Raw genomic sequence first — 16773 nt, forward strand, 5'->3', positions numbered from 1 at the left:
AAGCGAAATGAAGCTATAAATTAAACAGTTTCATGAAATAATCATGTGTCCTTACTGTAGGGAACAATCAACCTTCCCCTTGAAGCGTTCACTGAAATGAGTAAGATTTTTAATAAAGCAGTGGATTCACATTTTCTTCATCGAGAGATGGAAAATAAGAATCTGAGAAACAACGTACAAGTGAGCGGAAATGACTGGTGAACTTTAGTAACACGGGATGCTCTGTATATACACATTCATATATGTCACATGCAAAAGACATTAAATGTCAGTGGGCAATGAATCAAGTGAAACACTTTGGAACAATATACTAAAGACAGCATTTGCTTGATATTTTCACCAAGATGCCTTGCTGATTGTATCTAGCAAATAAAATTCTCACCAGTTTTTATTTAAGTGTGTACGCTACTCGTGTGTGGCTGATAGTTTTATCCTCTCATGTTTTCAATTTAATATGTGAATTAGCATAAATTTAATTATTTCAATAATCTTTCAAAGTAATTGATAAATCGAAGTGAGTTGCAATTGTTTGATGCAGATTAAAACATGCAGGTCACACACCACCACTGTGGGAGGGAAAGAAGTAAGGGTGAACAAATACAAGAGCAAACTGATGGTTTGCAAAGCATAGTGCTGACGTACACCATCAACAACACAGTTCAAGGTGGGGAAAACAAACAGCTTCCTAATGAGAGTTTCTGACGTAGTTGATTAATACCTCAAGGTATTTTAATAACCAAACTATTGTGAATTGAGATAATTAAAATAAAATCACAAAAAATCCCTTCATTATAATATTCCCTTTATGCTAGTTATTATCATTTGATCTTTAACATTGATATGACTGTGATTTTTTAAATTAAATAGGCAGTCTAGAAAGTCTGACAACCGGTGATGCACACTTTTAATTGACAGCATCAAAATAAGGATAACTGCAATGAGGGATTCGATTAACCATCAATCACATCAGCTTCTTTCATCATCTTCAATGCAGCGGGTCAGGAGGAGCGCTGCCTCTGAGCTAAGTGAATATCTGGAGGACACCTGCTGTGCACCTGGCTGGCATACAGTCTAGTGTTTGGTGTGTAAAAATACAGACGGTTCTGTACCTACATTAACTCCCACAGTGTTTCAACGTGTGATACGGTGCTGAATAAGATCAAAATAATTAAGATACACATACTATTGAACCTATAAATAACTACATGCATGCACATTTCATGAAACATACAATATTTCTTCATGGGCTGTGGGTGGTAATGACTAACCCAGTACAGATCTTAAATAATTTATAAAATGTATGTAATAATACATCTTATACTTCAATTTCCATCTGTACTAAATAAAAAAAACAATATAAATGAAGTGAAGGAAGCCTCTTTTTATTCTGGGGAGAACTACACTCACAGCACTGTGTAAGGAGGAACCCCATACTAATACTGGGTAGAGCCTCCCTCTGCTCTCAAAACAGCCTCAGTTCTTCGTGGCCTGGTTTCTACAAGATGCTTGAAAAAAAAAAAAACTCTTTCTGAAAGAGTCTGCTCCATATTGGCATGATTGCATCACATCATTACTTCAGATTTGTCAGCCGCACATTCATGCTGTGAATCTGCTGTTCTACTACATCCCCAAGGTGTTCGACTGAATTCAGATCTTGTGACTGTGGAAGTCAATGAGGTTCACTGAACTCTTCGTCATGTTCATGAAAACAGCTTTGGCTAATTTTTGCTTTCTGAAATGATGCACTGTCATTAAAATATGGTTAATTGCTAAATAATTTAAAAATAAAGGTAAAATGTGCCCATATTGGGATGCACATAGACAGCAGTATGGAACAGCTCCCAGTTTGCCCTCTGGGGTACTGCCATTCAATGTTGTTCAATGTTGTGTAGAGTTTGTGTGGATGCGCTCCATATTAAAGTACCTTTAAAAGTACCTTTATGTTCTGTGTTTTTTGCCCTTCTGCAACATGAATTTCCCTTTGGGGACAATAAAGTTTAAAGTTGAAGTTGAGTTGAGCAACATTACTCAGATAGGCTGCGGAAATCAAACAATGATCGATTGGTATTAAAGAATCAAGGATTCATGCTGCTGATGCCAAATTCTCACCCATCATCAAGTTTTCTAATCTGCATCTGTCCACTGTTATTGAGCCTGAACCCACTTACACCCACAGATTTCTGTTCTTGGCTGACAGCAGTGGGACCCTTTGTGACCTTGTTGTGTTGTTTTCCATCTCCTTCAAGTTTTCATGTGTTGTTCACCCTGAGATATTATTCTGCTCTCCACGGTTGTGTACAGTGGTTATCTGAGTTCCTGTAAACTTTTTGTCAGCTCCTACTGGTGCATCATTCTCCTCTAACCTCTCTCATCAACAGGGTGTTTTCATTCATACAGTAGAGCTGTCAGTCACTGGTGTTTTTTGTTTTGTTTTGTTAACTCTGGAGTGTTGTGTGTAGAAAACCCAGGAGATAAGAAGTTTAAAACTAGTCCATCTGGCACCAACAATCATGCCAACCAAGTAACGATCACATTTTCCCATTCTGATGTTTGCTGTAAGCAGTTTCTGAAACTGACGTGTATATGAACCGTTTTATACCATGCACTACTGTGATTGACTAGATACAGGTCAACAGAACATGCTAACAGACACATACATGTATGATAGAAAAATCACAGCAGTCATTTACATTAATTTGCTGTTTGCATTCTGAGTGAAGTACAACAGATACACCTGAAACATGTCAATTTTAGGACATCTGTCTGTTACAGGAAACTGCAATTACCATATATAGTAGTACTGGGCAGTATATCGCTTCATCCAGTATATAATTTCAAATCCCCCAAATGTATGATTTTTTATGTATATACATCCATACATCAGCATGGCGGTGACAACAGCTGTAAGGCTTCAAAAGGCTTCAGATTATATAATATTGTTCGACACTTAAAGTTCTTCCTGAGCGTAAGAGACATCTACAGTATTAACACCGAGTAGACTTCTTACCAGCAGGGCTTAATAACACAATATTTATATCACCCACGACTCACTCTATTTAACCAGGAAAGACGTCTGTACATTACTTACAGAGATCAGAGAACGGAGAAACTGGGACTGCAGACACTACCGGACGACCTTGTGCCCTCGAGAAGAGCTGTGTCTGATGCATTATGAGAGTACATGATAAGCCCATGATGCACAGTGATCCACTTTTACAACAACAGTCCTAATGTCAAGTTGTATGAGTAAGCCGCTCGTCTGCATAAGAGTGCACTTGATATGTAATTACTTGCAGTTAGAAAAAAACACAACTGGATATCTGGACAACCACAGCACAAAAGTAAATTTGCACAAGGTCTGAGAGTAGGTCCGGAGGAAGAGGTCGTCCAGGACCAACATCTGAAGTCAGTCACCTGTGATGTTACAGGTCACAGGCTTCATGCTTCATATATATGTATGTATACAATACATACACACATCACACCAACCATAAATATGTATATACAGTATGTGGTCAGTGTGGGATTTTATCTGGGATACAAACCAGCATATGGCCGCTGAAAAAGCACCTATTTCATGTTCAACAGTAGCATGCTGTCTGTCTTAGCAGAGCTGGTTAAACACTCGGTTCGCTGTGGTGATGGGTGGTACACAAGATTTTTATGACTGTCTCAATGGACTGCAACAATCACCCAAAGGAAACATTTTAAAACGGATGGTTGGCTTGCTGGGTTTGTATCAATCCCTCATGCCTTTTTCCTCTCACTGTGCTGAGCATTCAGAGCATTAATTTGCAGCTAAAACCTACAATGTGGTTCAAGCCGAGCAAAGGCTGAAAATAATACACAACGATACAACTGGCTAGAGAACAGAGGAGAGGATTGTTTTAATTTGACCAAATAAATCAGAAGCTGAACTCTGCTGTAAGCAGGAGACTAGAACATCCCATAATTGAAAACAACAGACCACAAAAGCGGAAATACTTAATGAGCAGTACCATAAAGAATCAACATAGCATGATCACACACACACAAATGTTACACAGTGGAACCATATGAAAGGCAAGCCAAGAGAAATGAAAAGCATGACGAAAAAATAGAAAGGAGTTTGACTGGAGCCTGGTTTACACTAAGCATAGGGAAATGCAGTTTACAAGGGCAGCAGTGGCAACATGTAAGGCAGTCGTAGAAGAAAGAACAGACTGTTAGACATGGCACTGAAGTGATTCTCAGCAGTAGGTAGGGGTGGTGGGGGAGGTGTTCAGTGCAGAAAGCAGAGAGCCCACTGAGAGACACAGCTACAGAGCCGTTCCCAGCAAGAGGAGGGTGTTGTGGAAATGAAGGACTGACTGCGCGAGACATGACTGTGAAGTCATTCTTAACATCGGTATGATGCTTGTGGACTGACAGCAAGGCCAAGTTCAGTGGCAGCAATGTTTTTTCATGCCACTACTGTTTTGAAACGCATCTGTGGGAACTGACTGTTGGTTTGAACTGAGTTTACTCAAAAATATGTTGTTCTTTAGTTCCCATTGTGTATAGGATGTCAAAGATGAATAAGTTAGCTCAGCTCTTAACATAGATTTTTATTCTGCACTCCTTATTTCCCCAATCCACATCCTCTGACTTCATGTTCACCTTACGAATTCCCAATCTCATTTCACAATTTTTGGCTGCTATTGATGTATGGCAGTGAAAATATATGACAGTGGGTCTCTCCCGCAGCCATATATTTTCTGTAAATTGATTTAATGTGTTGGTGAATGATAGGTAACAAACTAGCAGAAAGACAAATGTGAGGAGGAGGAGGAGGAGGAGGAGGAGGAGGAGGAGGAGGAGGAGGAGGAGGAGAAGGAGGAGGAGGCGGCAGAGAACACTGCTTAAAATATTGGCCTTAGAGACAAAAAAACAAACAACTTGAATTATCACTCCCACCTTGAAGCTGAATGCCTCCGTCAACCAGTCAAGCTGCAGTAAATATGGTCACAATCTTCCCTTACAGTATGTTTCTGAGTTACAGCATTGAATGATGGGCAGAAAAAAGCTTTAGCAGAACTTTATGATGTCACAGCAAATTCAGCCTTTTACCAAATGGATATAAAATGTCATGACTTCATCAATTTCTCGGATTAGACATCTGTGTCTTATTAACTTAGGTTATGGCCAAAAACGTGTTTTGTGAGGTCACAGTGATGCTGAGCTTTCACCTTTGACTGGCAAATTGTTATCAGTTCATACTTGAGTCCAAGTGAGCGTTTGTGCCCGACTTGAAATTCCCTCCGGGCATCCCTGATATATCACGTTGTGTGATATGCAAGATTGGGACAGATGTGAGATCACAGTGACCATGACCTTTGACCACCGATTCATCATCCAATCCATTCATCCTCGAGTCCAAGTGATCATTTTTGCCAAATCTGAGAAAGATCCCTCAAGGCATTTCTGCAGCAGTTCATTCATAAGAATGGGATACAGCTGATGCAAATGTAGAGTAAAATTACCCTGACATTAAAAAAAGACAAAGGGAAAGAGCCTGAGATATAAATACAGGAAAATGTGCTTACCACTGTTAGATCTCTGTAGAGAGAATATGAGAATATGCACAGGCTCTGTAGAAGAGCTACATGCTTCACCTGCAGATCATCAACCCTATTTTTCACTTCACTTTTGATTGGGAGGACTTGTGCTTATCTTCCACTGGGGCTAGCTACACCTCTTAAATTTTAAATGTTTAGCAAATATGCCCTAAGTGAACAGCCTACTGAGAGTAGAGCGTAATGTTGTCACTAAATGAAAAGGATGTGCGTCCAGTAACTTGAGGCTATGACGGGATTTTAAAAAAAACAACACTATTGGGAAATATAATACAAAATGCCAGAGAAACAGGTGCTAAGAGTGGGAATGAGATAATATACTGAGGAATAAAAAACTTTACTCGCTCTTACATTCTGTCCTCCTGCGCCACTCAGACCAGCTGTCCCTCTTACTTCTTACATCCCTGTGCAGCAGCTGGAAGCCAGTGGCAGATGGACACACACAAACAGACAACAGACTGAGTGACGGACGGCCAGACAAGCCATCTCTCCTCATACCTGTGTACTCCAAGTGGAAGCCAGCGGCGGACACGCTTATGTCAGACTGGAAGGTCAGGAACAGGTTGTTGGATGTGCTGTTCAGCAGCTGGGGAATAGTTGTACCTGTATTATACAAAATACAGAGGACGGTTAGATCTACCTCGAATGAAGATCAGGAAACATGTGGACAACATATGAACACATGCTGCATCTTACTAAGATAATATGCAGTGGAGCCAATCATTTATGTGGTTATAATTCTGCTTTAGTTTTCTTAAATATAACAAATGACATAAGTCTGGATCATTTGATCAAGAATATGATGCCATACTGATAGATTATCACTTTAAAACAATAGCACAATAAAATTTTGGGAGGACATTTCAACATAATAAACATGATAACAAATTAGATTTGTTAATGTCTTTACTTAAGATTTTTAAACAACAGTGATGATTCAACAACAAGGATCCCAGCTGTTGCCTCTGTTGAACATGAATTTTAACATGAAAATACAGAACAATCTTCCTTCAAAACTTCAGTCAGAATCATAAAATCACATCCATGAACACGAGCACAGCCCTGCGACTGGAGGAATTTGCTCTCGAATATTCTGTATGTGGTATGATTTTCTTGGTCCCAGACGTAAGGCTTCTGCAATTTACATGGCGACTTTTACATATAATCACAATCACCTTTATCACTTTGGCCCTCAATAAAATTGATTTCTAGCCAATTAAAGTGCTTCACCCTTTTCACGCTGCGTGCTGCCCTGCACAGTGAGCTCTGTAGAGCTATTACAATATGTAAAGAGTTTTGTTCCAAAATGCGCCACTTGAGAATTTTGACATGTAGTCTCATAAAACTCGGCTGATGTCATTTTGCCACCAGTCCCTCTTACACCAGGATTAAGCATCTAAAATAATACGATGGCCTGATTCCAGTAGGTTACCATGTGGCAAGTGCACAATTTTCATTAGTTTACACCCTAAGGCAACACTACATTTGTACAAATTTCAGTCTGAAACAGGGGCAAGATTATGAAGATCTCCACTGCAGATACAGGAACACTATGTGAAGGGAAAAGGGCTTTTTTCCCCCTTCTCTGCCTTCTTTAACTGGTTTTTTGACAGCATTCTCAAAGGACATGCCAAATGTCATCTGTTCCATTACCACGTCTGTCTGCTGCTGGGGGCCCTGTGATGTTTGACTGAAATTCAAGAGGGAGCTCAAAACTAAAATTCAGTTGTATCAGATTTACCTGAGTAGCTACCGAGCCTTGGAGCATTGCCATCAACCCCATCAAAAAAATCCAGCGAGTCCCAGTTGTGCTCAGTGGCGAAGGTCACAACTTGAATCTGAAAGATTTGAGAGAGAGGAGAGAACATGAAAAATACAGAAAATACAAAAGAAAAAGAAAAAAAAACATCAGAAAAATTACTTCAATGTATGTATAATTAATATTATACTATATGTAAAAATGTAATCCACCAGAGGAACTGTTTTATCTCTCATCAAACATGATAGTACTAGGTTTGCATCTCACTTGGATGCCAGCTCCCTCGGGAACTGAGATTTTCCAGGCACAGTTGAGATAGTTGGCGTACGGCTCTGGGTATCCGGGAGAGAGGATAGTGCCTCTGCGGTCAGTTAACGCTCCACCACAGGGAACTAGACAAAGGACATCAGAAACAGAGAGAAAAAAAGAAAGAAAAGGAGTGTCACGACAAGAGATGACAAGTCCACAGATACACCTGCAGAGCCAGAAGTGGACAGGCGTCACATTGAAAGAGCAGCAAACTGTTAAGTATTTAAAAGCAAAATCCTACTCACTATAAATCCCCTATAAATCACAAAATGTGAGGCAACTCTAAAGACTCTCTATAAATTTTAAAGTTTTTAACTAGAACATGCATCCACAGCCACATGACATCACTGACAGTAGAGTTGTACAGTACAGTATATTGCAGCACACGTTTGCTGTACGCAGTAAACAATTCAACCCTGACATGTAATTTTATCTCTTGCAGGCCACACAAATCACATCTTTTAACTGTGAATGCCTGTATCCCTGTAGTGCACCTTCAACGAGTGCCACAAGCAACATGTTTATCAAGCCTCTCAGCTCACAGATGAATGCTGAATTGGAGTCACTGGCCTTTCTTGTGCTGACAATGTCAGGTGCTGTGATATATGGAGGAACAAAATTAAATGAAAAAAAGCACTGTACGTAACAGCTCCTTTTTTTATTGCTTTTCAGACAGGTGCCAGTTGGCAGTTGGCTTCATAATGTGTGGCTCCACATTTTGCCCATTAAGAATTGTAGTAACCCAGCCTCGCAAACTACAGTTCTTTGGATTGTAACTCTCGACAAAAGCACAACCCTAAATTCTTGTCTTTCCTATTTCCAAAGTTCTGCTGGCTAACACAGAAACATGTCATGACCTATTTGGCTGTTAAGACTTTCTGCAGAGAGCCAGAAAAGTCTTTTACATCTCCACAATGAGAGAAGTCTGATGCAGACGTGTATTTGCTGTTCATTGACGCTTTGCTCTGCTGACTTCTATTGTTCTGCTGTCAAAAGCTAGAATGTGTTTGTCAGACATCTGTAAAGCCGTGGCTTCTGTTTCAACATTAATGACAGATGCTGTTTCCTAACTGCAGTTTACAGGAACAACAGACTTTCTATCTTTTTTTATATCCAACAAGTAACTGCCTTTTCAGGCCTCTGATATTCTTAGCATTTGCGTGGATTCATTTTCCTACACTAGGGGACCAAGAGCCTATAGCTGTCACTGAGAGAGGAGGAGAGAGGAGGAGAGAGGAGGAGAGAGGAAGGAGTCCTGTTCTCACAATGCAGAGCCAGATACTGTATTATTCGTCAAGGACAATGGTTTAACCTGTACAGGTCAATAAGAATCACAATTTTAGATATCCATCAGACAACGGAGGGTTTGATGTGAAAGACAAGAAGAAGAATAAAATGAATACACTTTGAGCTTTTTGAGCTTGTCAAAACTTCAAACTTATCAGTATTTTAGAGGTGACATCTACCCTGCTACAAAAGCTTGGAGAATTGTGCCAAAGTGACTTCTGTTCCTTTCATTCCAACTACGAAATTAGAGAAAATTATGTCTCTACTGTCTCTCTACCTCACAGCAATGACACAGAGGAGCAGTCACACTTTCCTATAATCACTACACCAGTCATGTCATCCTCAGCTAGCACGCGAGTATTCAGTATTGAAAATGATCAACTCCTGGATCACGGCTGAAGGAGAACAGCTTGTGCAATTCTTATGAATTTTGCTCTGCAAATGAAAAATGACGGTCAAGGTCTAGGAAATCTGTAGTAATCAGTCATGTGGTGCTGTGCATACACAACATAATATGGTGAGTAATCAGGCACCTTGTTTTTTTCTTTAATCTGGCTGGCTCTTCAAATCCCTTTCACACAAAACTGAGAGATTAAAAAAAAAACGTGCATACCTTATACAAAAAATGATGCTCCTTTTGCTAATTTTATACTTTGCTTCTGACACAAACTTCTGAAATACATGCCAAGAATAACAAACTTATATTCTTCTAGTATTAGACAACAAGCTACAGGGCTGTTCCGGGAAAAGACCCAGTATTTCAACATAATTTAACAGCTCCTTTGAGTCCCCTGAGCTGTCAGTTAATGTAATTGGTCGAGCGAGATTAGAAATCATGACACTCATAAAAGCATGAATGCTCCCCACCCATCTCAATCTGTGGCAGGCTCATATGTCAGAGTTACCGCTGGAAGACAAGTGTGGGGACCACACACGTTATGAGACACCATTTTTCCTCATCTGAGATGCAGGGAGCAGTGACTTCTAATTAAAGGTGTTTTAATCAAGAAATACATTTTAAAAAATCTGTCCACAACAAGAGTGTATCACATAAAATGAACTTATTCATTGTAATGATTAAATTGTATATTCTTCAGTGGCTCATCATACTGTTTGCAAGATATATACATTTGATAAACCTGGGACAGTTTACATTGGCATTTCACATTGACATGTGATTGACATCAAAAACTGCTTTTGTTATCTGACTGATGATCATGTTATTCACCAAAATGTAACAATGTGATATCTTTGCTATACTGCAGCATCTCACCTTTCTCTCAACTATAAGTAGTGTAGGTAGGAGTAGTTTAACTTGTCACTCTGACAAAGCTGACAGCCTTGCCAATTTATCAAGGTTAGTTTGCTTCATGAACCACTATGAAGACAACTATGGCAAAGCCCGCTCTCTCAAAATTATGTGGGGCAGCATAATTGGAGTTGGATGTGGGGGAAATGCTGTTGCTCCCATATTCAGGGCCAAATTGTGCTTTTGGAAGCTAAAAGAAATAGCCCATATTAGTCAGTGGGTTAAGGTTATTATGGATGATATAGTGGGCGAAATGGAACGGCATCCCAGTATAATCACTGAAAAACATTTACAAAACAGAGATTGCTTTTTGCTTTTTGTATGCAGTCATTTTTGGAGGCTGGTGAGATTTCTTTTAAAATACTGATTAAATATGTTGCTGAGATTTCTGATGTTTACTTTCTTGATAGAAAAACAAGTCTTAAATACACTGTTACTCAAACTGGCAGTAATTTCCAATTTCAATTCAGAAACTTCCAAGAAAACTCCCTAAAATAGCATGACCTCATGCGTAGCTCATCTTGCTCCAGAGAGCTCCTCTGGCCTGGTTTTACTACACAGGTCTGGACTGGGACACTGTAATTGGTCTTGGGAGGCTATTTGAAAACAAGGATCCACTGTTGGGAAACAAGCTCAGTGCGACACTGTTCACTTGGTGACACCTTCAAAAAATCTTTAGGCCAACAGTGAAACCCATGGTGTGGACATACTGAGTATGAATCATAACAATCTGTGGGCTTATGTAATACTGGGCAATGATGATGTTTTTGCAATCAGAACTGATTTAGTTTATATGTGAAATTCCAAAGCTATTTCAGTTGTGCAGAAAGCAAAACAAGAGAAATTTGTTGGCATCTAATCAGTATTTACTTTTACTGTTATTGTACTGTTAATCTCTCCCATCTACTGGTGAGAAGTCTAAACACTGAAAAATGAAGTCAGCTGCATTACTTTAATCTCTTAAAGCTCACTGCAAAGTACTTAAAGTCAAACTCTGTCTGAAAAACAACAAAATACATATATTTATTCAAGTCAACTATTCGGCAGAAAATTCAACAGAGGCCACCCAAACATTATTCGTCCAGTCAGGCGAAGCTAATTAAATCACGATAAAACGTTGCACAACTGATCATAAAATCCTCAATTCAGCAGCTTAGCGTTTGTGAAATTGAAAGCCAAACACGTTGTGTGATGAGTCAGGTCAATCGCAGCTGGACAAATGCGTCCTCTGGTACACAGGTACCTCACCGGAGAGTAGTGTCTGATACCGTCATATTCCATAAAGAGGGCTTGAGTAATTGAGCATAGTGTTTTTGCTGAAGCTTCCATGAGACTATATCCATTATTCTGGGCGAGTACACAGCCGCTGGGGGAGATGCTGCAGCCAGATTCAATCTCCAGATAAAAATCACTGTGTTTAAAATGGATCTGCGCGTGCCACCACGATTCCCTTACCACTTGGCAGTAAACTTGGATGAACCCTGGCTTGAAATCTCCAGCACTCACTGGCTGGGACTATTTGTTGGCTGACAGGGGGCCTGACTTCAGTAGATTTCTCCATACTTCATCTGTGGGTCTTTATCTTCCCAAGGTAACGTGTGGGTGTGTTGGTTAGGCCCTTCTACTGTAACATGCGTGCCCTTCTACATGTTTATATGTATGCGAAGCAAATATGCAAATCTGTTCATGTGTAAAAAATGTGTAGTATGTGTATATCTATATATATTTATGAGGGTATGTTTATGTGTGCATGTTTCGGTGCATGTTAGCCACAGAACCATTTAGATTAGACAGACACTGTTGCGTGTTCAACCTGTCATTTTGGTGTTAATATTTCATGTGGAAAAAAAGGAAACCGCATGATATAATGATATCATTTTGTTGGATGATTGCTGTTTTCATCCAACAGTAAATCTTACCAGGTAAGTCAGGCTAAAGCAGTAAAGCAACAGTAATGTTCAGTGACTTGACTTGCACCTAGCTCAGTAAATTTGAATTTCAGTGATGAAATGGTGACATGTCCAATGACGTCCTTGTTTATAAGAGATAATTATTAACTTCATTCATTAATTTTTCATTACCATTAATATAGACTGTTGTAAACGGCTACTGTATGAAGGCATTATGACATTTTGTCTCAAAATCAGAGAGCTTGTTTGTGACTAATCTTCCCATTAATGGGTGTTGGTGATTTGGGCCCCTTCAAGCTGCAATAACACATTTCTGCCACTTCCTAACACAAAATTAACATATCATCACATTTTCTCTTGATATGGCAGGTGCCTATTTAAACATCCAGCTCTTCTGTAGCAACATTATCATTCAGAGCCATATTTTTGGCCACCTGGTAAATGGAAGACCAATGTTCACCATCTGATCTGTACTAGTTCGGGTGGGAAATTTCTAGTTGTTTAGTATGCTGCTCCATGTCCACTAGCTACGGTGGTGGCTAACTGTGTCTGTCTGTTTAGTACTGAGAAAGTAGTGCACAGTGAATTTTTAGAGCTTTTCCACTGAAATCAGCAGCTGTCTGCTGCACTGTAAAAAAAACGCAATAAGGGCAGTGAGAGTGAACCAGAACAATAAAGTTGCAGCTGGACAGCTAAGCAATGAGCTGAAACTCGATATAAAGCTCCATAAAGCTGAGGAGAGCGGATCCGGGTAATAACTCTGAAGGTTCATCAGTACAAGAAACTCCTTGATATACTAGTTACAAAAATATCAATTATACCTATAGCTGCTTTAACCTTGCAAAGTATTAAGTATGATGCTTAGCTCCACTAAACCGGTCTTTATTTCAGGGTACTGAAGATTGTATAGTGTACTTCAAACCTGCATTATAATATAACATCCATAAATCATTATGGTGTTTGTAATGTTTTTTTACACCTCAATTTACATATTTTTAACACAATTTACATGTTGCCGTCTATTGGTATATGGTATTGGTATACTGGCTGTGTTAGAGATGTGAAAAAGTTTCACAAAAATCTTGTCCCATCAGCAACACTGTTGGGACATATTCTTTGAATTGCTATTTATTCTTCCATTAGTTCAAGACACGGACATTGAAATCCCTTGTCAAGGTGAAAAATATGAGGCACTTTATTGTTCTGTTTGTCCTTGCCTCTTTCTACCTGTCTGAACTATCAATACCAAAGATAGGCAGATGCATTGCAATGTATGGGAGACATTAGGTACATTACGTAATGACTAGGAAAAACAGACATTAACCACTTCTGTGCACCTGCTCCATCTTTTTGGATTTCTGAGTGTGTACATGTGTTGAGTCTGGGAGGGTAGGAGGATGAAGATGCTTACCAACACATGTGGGCACAGTGCCGTTCCACTGGGCCAGGGCATTGGGCACAGCCTCACACCTGATGGCATTGGAGCCATGCAGTGTGTAACCTGGACTGCATTCAAACAGTACCACCATGCCGATTCCAAAGTCATTCCCTATCCGCTTCCCAAACCGGGGCTCAGGGACCGAGCTACACTGAGTGGCACTTGTCCGGGGGACAGCTGGGGATAAAAGGGGAGGAAGCGAGCATGAGAGGAAGAAATACAAAGACAAAGAGCAGTGTGTGGGTGTGGTAGTCAGAAAGGCAACAGGGAGAAGAGAGATGGCAAGACAAAGGAGGCAGAGAGAAATGGTAAAGCCCTTGTGAATCTCCTCGCACGTCATTAGTCACTCTCATCTGCTCTGCCATGATAGGCTCTTTGAGTCCACATCATCCAGCTCTGCACAGCTATGCCCAGCTGCAGCCAATTGCACTCTGCTGAACAGCCCTTCATGTGATGAGTGCAGGGCCAAAATAAGTTTTTTTCATTGGAATCATATGCACCTAATAGATTTCCACTTCAAATTCTTGAACCATATAAGAAAAAGCATCCTTACCTTGGTAAACAAAGTGAAATCCTTTTGCTGTGTCTGTTCCATTTGTGGTAAACTTGAGTGTTATCTTGTTTCCCGAGCTTAAAGGAAGTGTCTCGCCTAAATTATACAAAAGGGAACATTATCCAAATTGTTATAGATGAATCAGTTTACAAATGTCCAGAAATAACATATAAACAAGGAAACTGAAAACTGGCCAATTATGAACATAAAACATAAAAATGCCCTTACTTTATGCTTTTGTCTGAACCTTGCAGTTGCTTGTGTCCTAAAACTTTCAGTGTAACCTGATATACAGTAAATCCTGTTTTAACATTGTGCTAATGTCTTATCAAGTAGAGTGTGACAACAATTTAACTTAACTTAAAACTTAAAAGACCTTTATTGTCCTTGCGGAATCATCACAATCCCACTCAACACATATCATACTTAAACAAATCATACATTAAAAAGAAGCATCATACGTATAAATAAAAGTAAAAGTCAAGGTGTATGCAAGAGTCCAGGGATCCCGTAATGTGTGGGTGTGAGTGTGTGTGTTACAACAGCTGGTTTGCATTTTTGTTATTTTAATTGGGATCTTAGGAGTTTATCTCAATGTAATTAAAATGTATTATGTATCATCATTGTGCCTCATTATCATCATTACAGAAATGAAAGAAGGGGCGAATCCGTATATGTTGCAGCAATAAAACTGCTCTGGCTTCAGACTTGTAATTCGTATTAAAAAAAAAAAAACTATTTGGGATGAGCTGAGTTGAGAGAGGAAAGCAACATCTTGCCTCCAGTGCAAAATGTTGTGCGAGACAAAACTACTCATACCTGTGAGCTAGTAACACAGATAAAATAAAACAGGAGGCTTAAGCGCTGCAGAGTTTTGTTTTGTGCTTCTTCGCCTTTTTTGTTCTTTTTTCTTTCTTTTTTTTACCTGAGTGTGATCCATATATGGAAGAGAGAAGGGGTGCATCTGTAGAAGATCCGTCATAGATCTCAACAACGTCACTGGTCAAAGTCTGGAAAACCACAAACTGACCAAACAGCACTGCAAAAAACAGAGAGGTAGAGAACAAAGAACAGAGGAAATTAGATCAAAACATACAGTACGGTGGGGTTTTTATTTAGCATTTAGCCCATTCACTGGACTTTTATCCATATTTTCCCTATTGGACATACATTGAATCAATTAAAGCGCTAGCACCAACACAATACAATACCATTTCAGGTAAGGAGCAACACTTTACTGTGTATTTGAGATCCTTTTATTGCCGATAGATAATTCTGCACACTGACACCTGTTACAAAAGATTTGTGATGCTACAGTGATGAAAAATCCTCAACAACAAAAGAGAAAAACAGCAATGTTATATGAATTTATTTTGTTGCTGCGAACCCTCTCTTTGTGTGTGTGAGTCAGTGAGAGAATCTGAGGACAAGATGAGGCAAGGTGAGCTTTAGCTTCATCTATTTTTTCCATTCTTGTCGAGAATTGCTCTGCACAGATATGCCAGTCTTGCTGGTTGATGTCAGCGTGTTTCGTGCCTTGGGAATGAAACATGAGAACAATTGCTAGAACAATTGTTAGAGATGAAATATGAAAATAACATGTACAGGTGCTTGGGTATGCTTTGATACTGACAATTTGTTTTATTATTTGTCCAAGTCTGTAAAACCAGTGCTATTTTTTTATTCTTTTTGCTAACAGAAAAAAAGCATGAATCTGATTAAAGATGTTAAATGGGGGGAAAATGCACATGTTGGTTCAAATTTAACCTTCATTTGGGCTCGTTAGCTTTAATGATGATTTTGATTGTTTAAACTCCTTAAGTAAAGCTCTTTCATCAAGACATTGTTCCCCTATCAATCAATCAAACACTTTATTTGTCCCCAAGGGGCAATTTAAAAATGTCACTGTGTCACCCAGCTCTGCAAGTTTACCAGTTCAATAATCTGTTAACTGTGCCTGTACAGTATTATTTTTTAGAATGAAGACTACTTTAGATTGTCACAAACAACCAATTGTTTAGATTTTCCCCACCACTGTTGCCATGTGTGTTCATATTTACAGAGAACTTTTGGGTCTCAGTAAATACCACTGTATAATGATTTGTAAAGTGCCTTGAGATAATTTCTTACATGAACTGGCATTATATGAATAAAACTGAGTTGAGTAGATGACACAAGTAAATGATAAACAATAAATATTCCTTAAAAGTCAATATATAAATAAGGTCCACTCTGCACCTGAATTGACAGTGTTACAGTACACTTTATGAACTGCCTATAAGACAACATCTGTAATTCAACAACCTTTATTTAATGTATTGATGCGAGATCATCCTTGTTTTCTCATAAAAGAAATAACTAAATCTAAAAAGCAATGGGAAAAATGAATAAAAAGCTATGATAATGAGCAGAGAATTATTTAAACGGCCTCAATGAATATTTCCAATTAAGCTTTCCTGATTATATCAATGTGTACACCACCATGAAAATAATATGATCTTTCTCCAACCAAATGAATGGACATATGAACAGAAATGGCTGACTGGACAATACTTGTGTGTCTGTGTTTGTGCAGCTGTGCATTATCTGTGGGCATGAAGATATTGTATGTTCA

The 16773-nt window shown here is 39.1% G+C and overlaps 1 protein-coding gene across 1 annotated transcript in view; it reads right to left on the reverse strand.

Moving 5' to 3' along the window:
- The window catches only part of LOC310999374 (CUB and sushi domain-containing protein 3-like), a gene marked incomplete at both ends in the record, with an annotated part of 211290 nt that overhangs the window by 75825 nt on the left and 118692 nt on the right, over window positions 1-16773 (reverse strand). The window contains 6 exons of the mRNA XM_083989775.1: window positions 6093-6197; window positions 7336-7432; window positions 7621-7745; window positions 13580-13783; window positions 14160-14255; window positions 15085-15198. Of these exons, the coding sequence (XP_083845901.1) occupies window positions 6093-6197; window positions 7336-7432; window positions 7621-7745; window positions 13580-13783; window positions 14160-14255; window positions 15085-15198 (741 nt within the window). The remainder of the gene's footprint in view (window positions 1-6092; window positions 6198-7335; window positions 7433-7620; window positions 7746-13579; window positions 13784-14159; window positions 14256-15084; window positions 15199-16773) is intronic.

This window comes from Trachurus trachurus (assembly GCF_905171665.1).
Source record: "Trachurus trachurus genome assembly, chromosome: 16".
Lineage (NCBI taxonomy): Eukaryota > Metazoa > Chordata > Actinopteri > Carangiformes > Carangidae > Trachurus > Trachurus trachurus.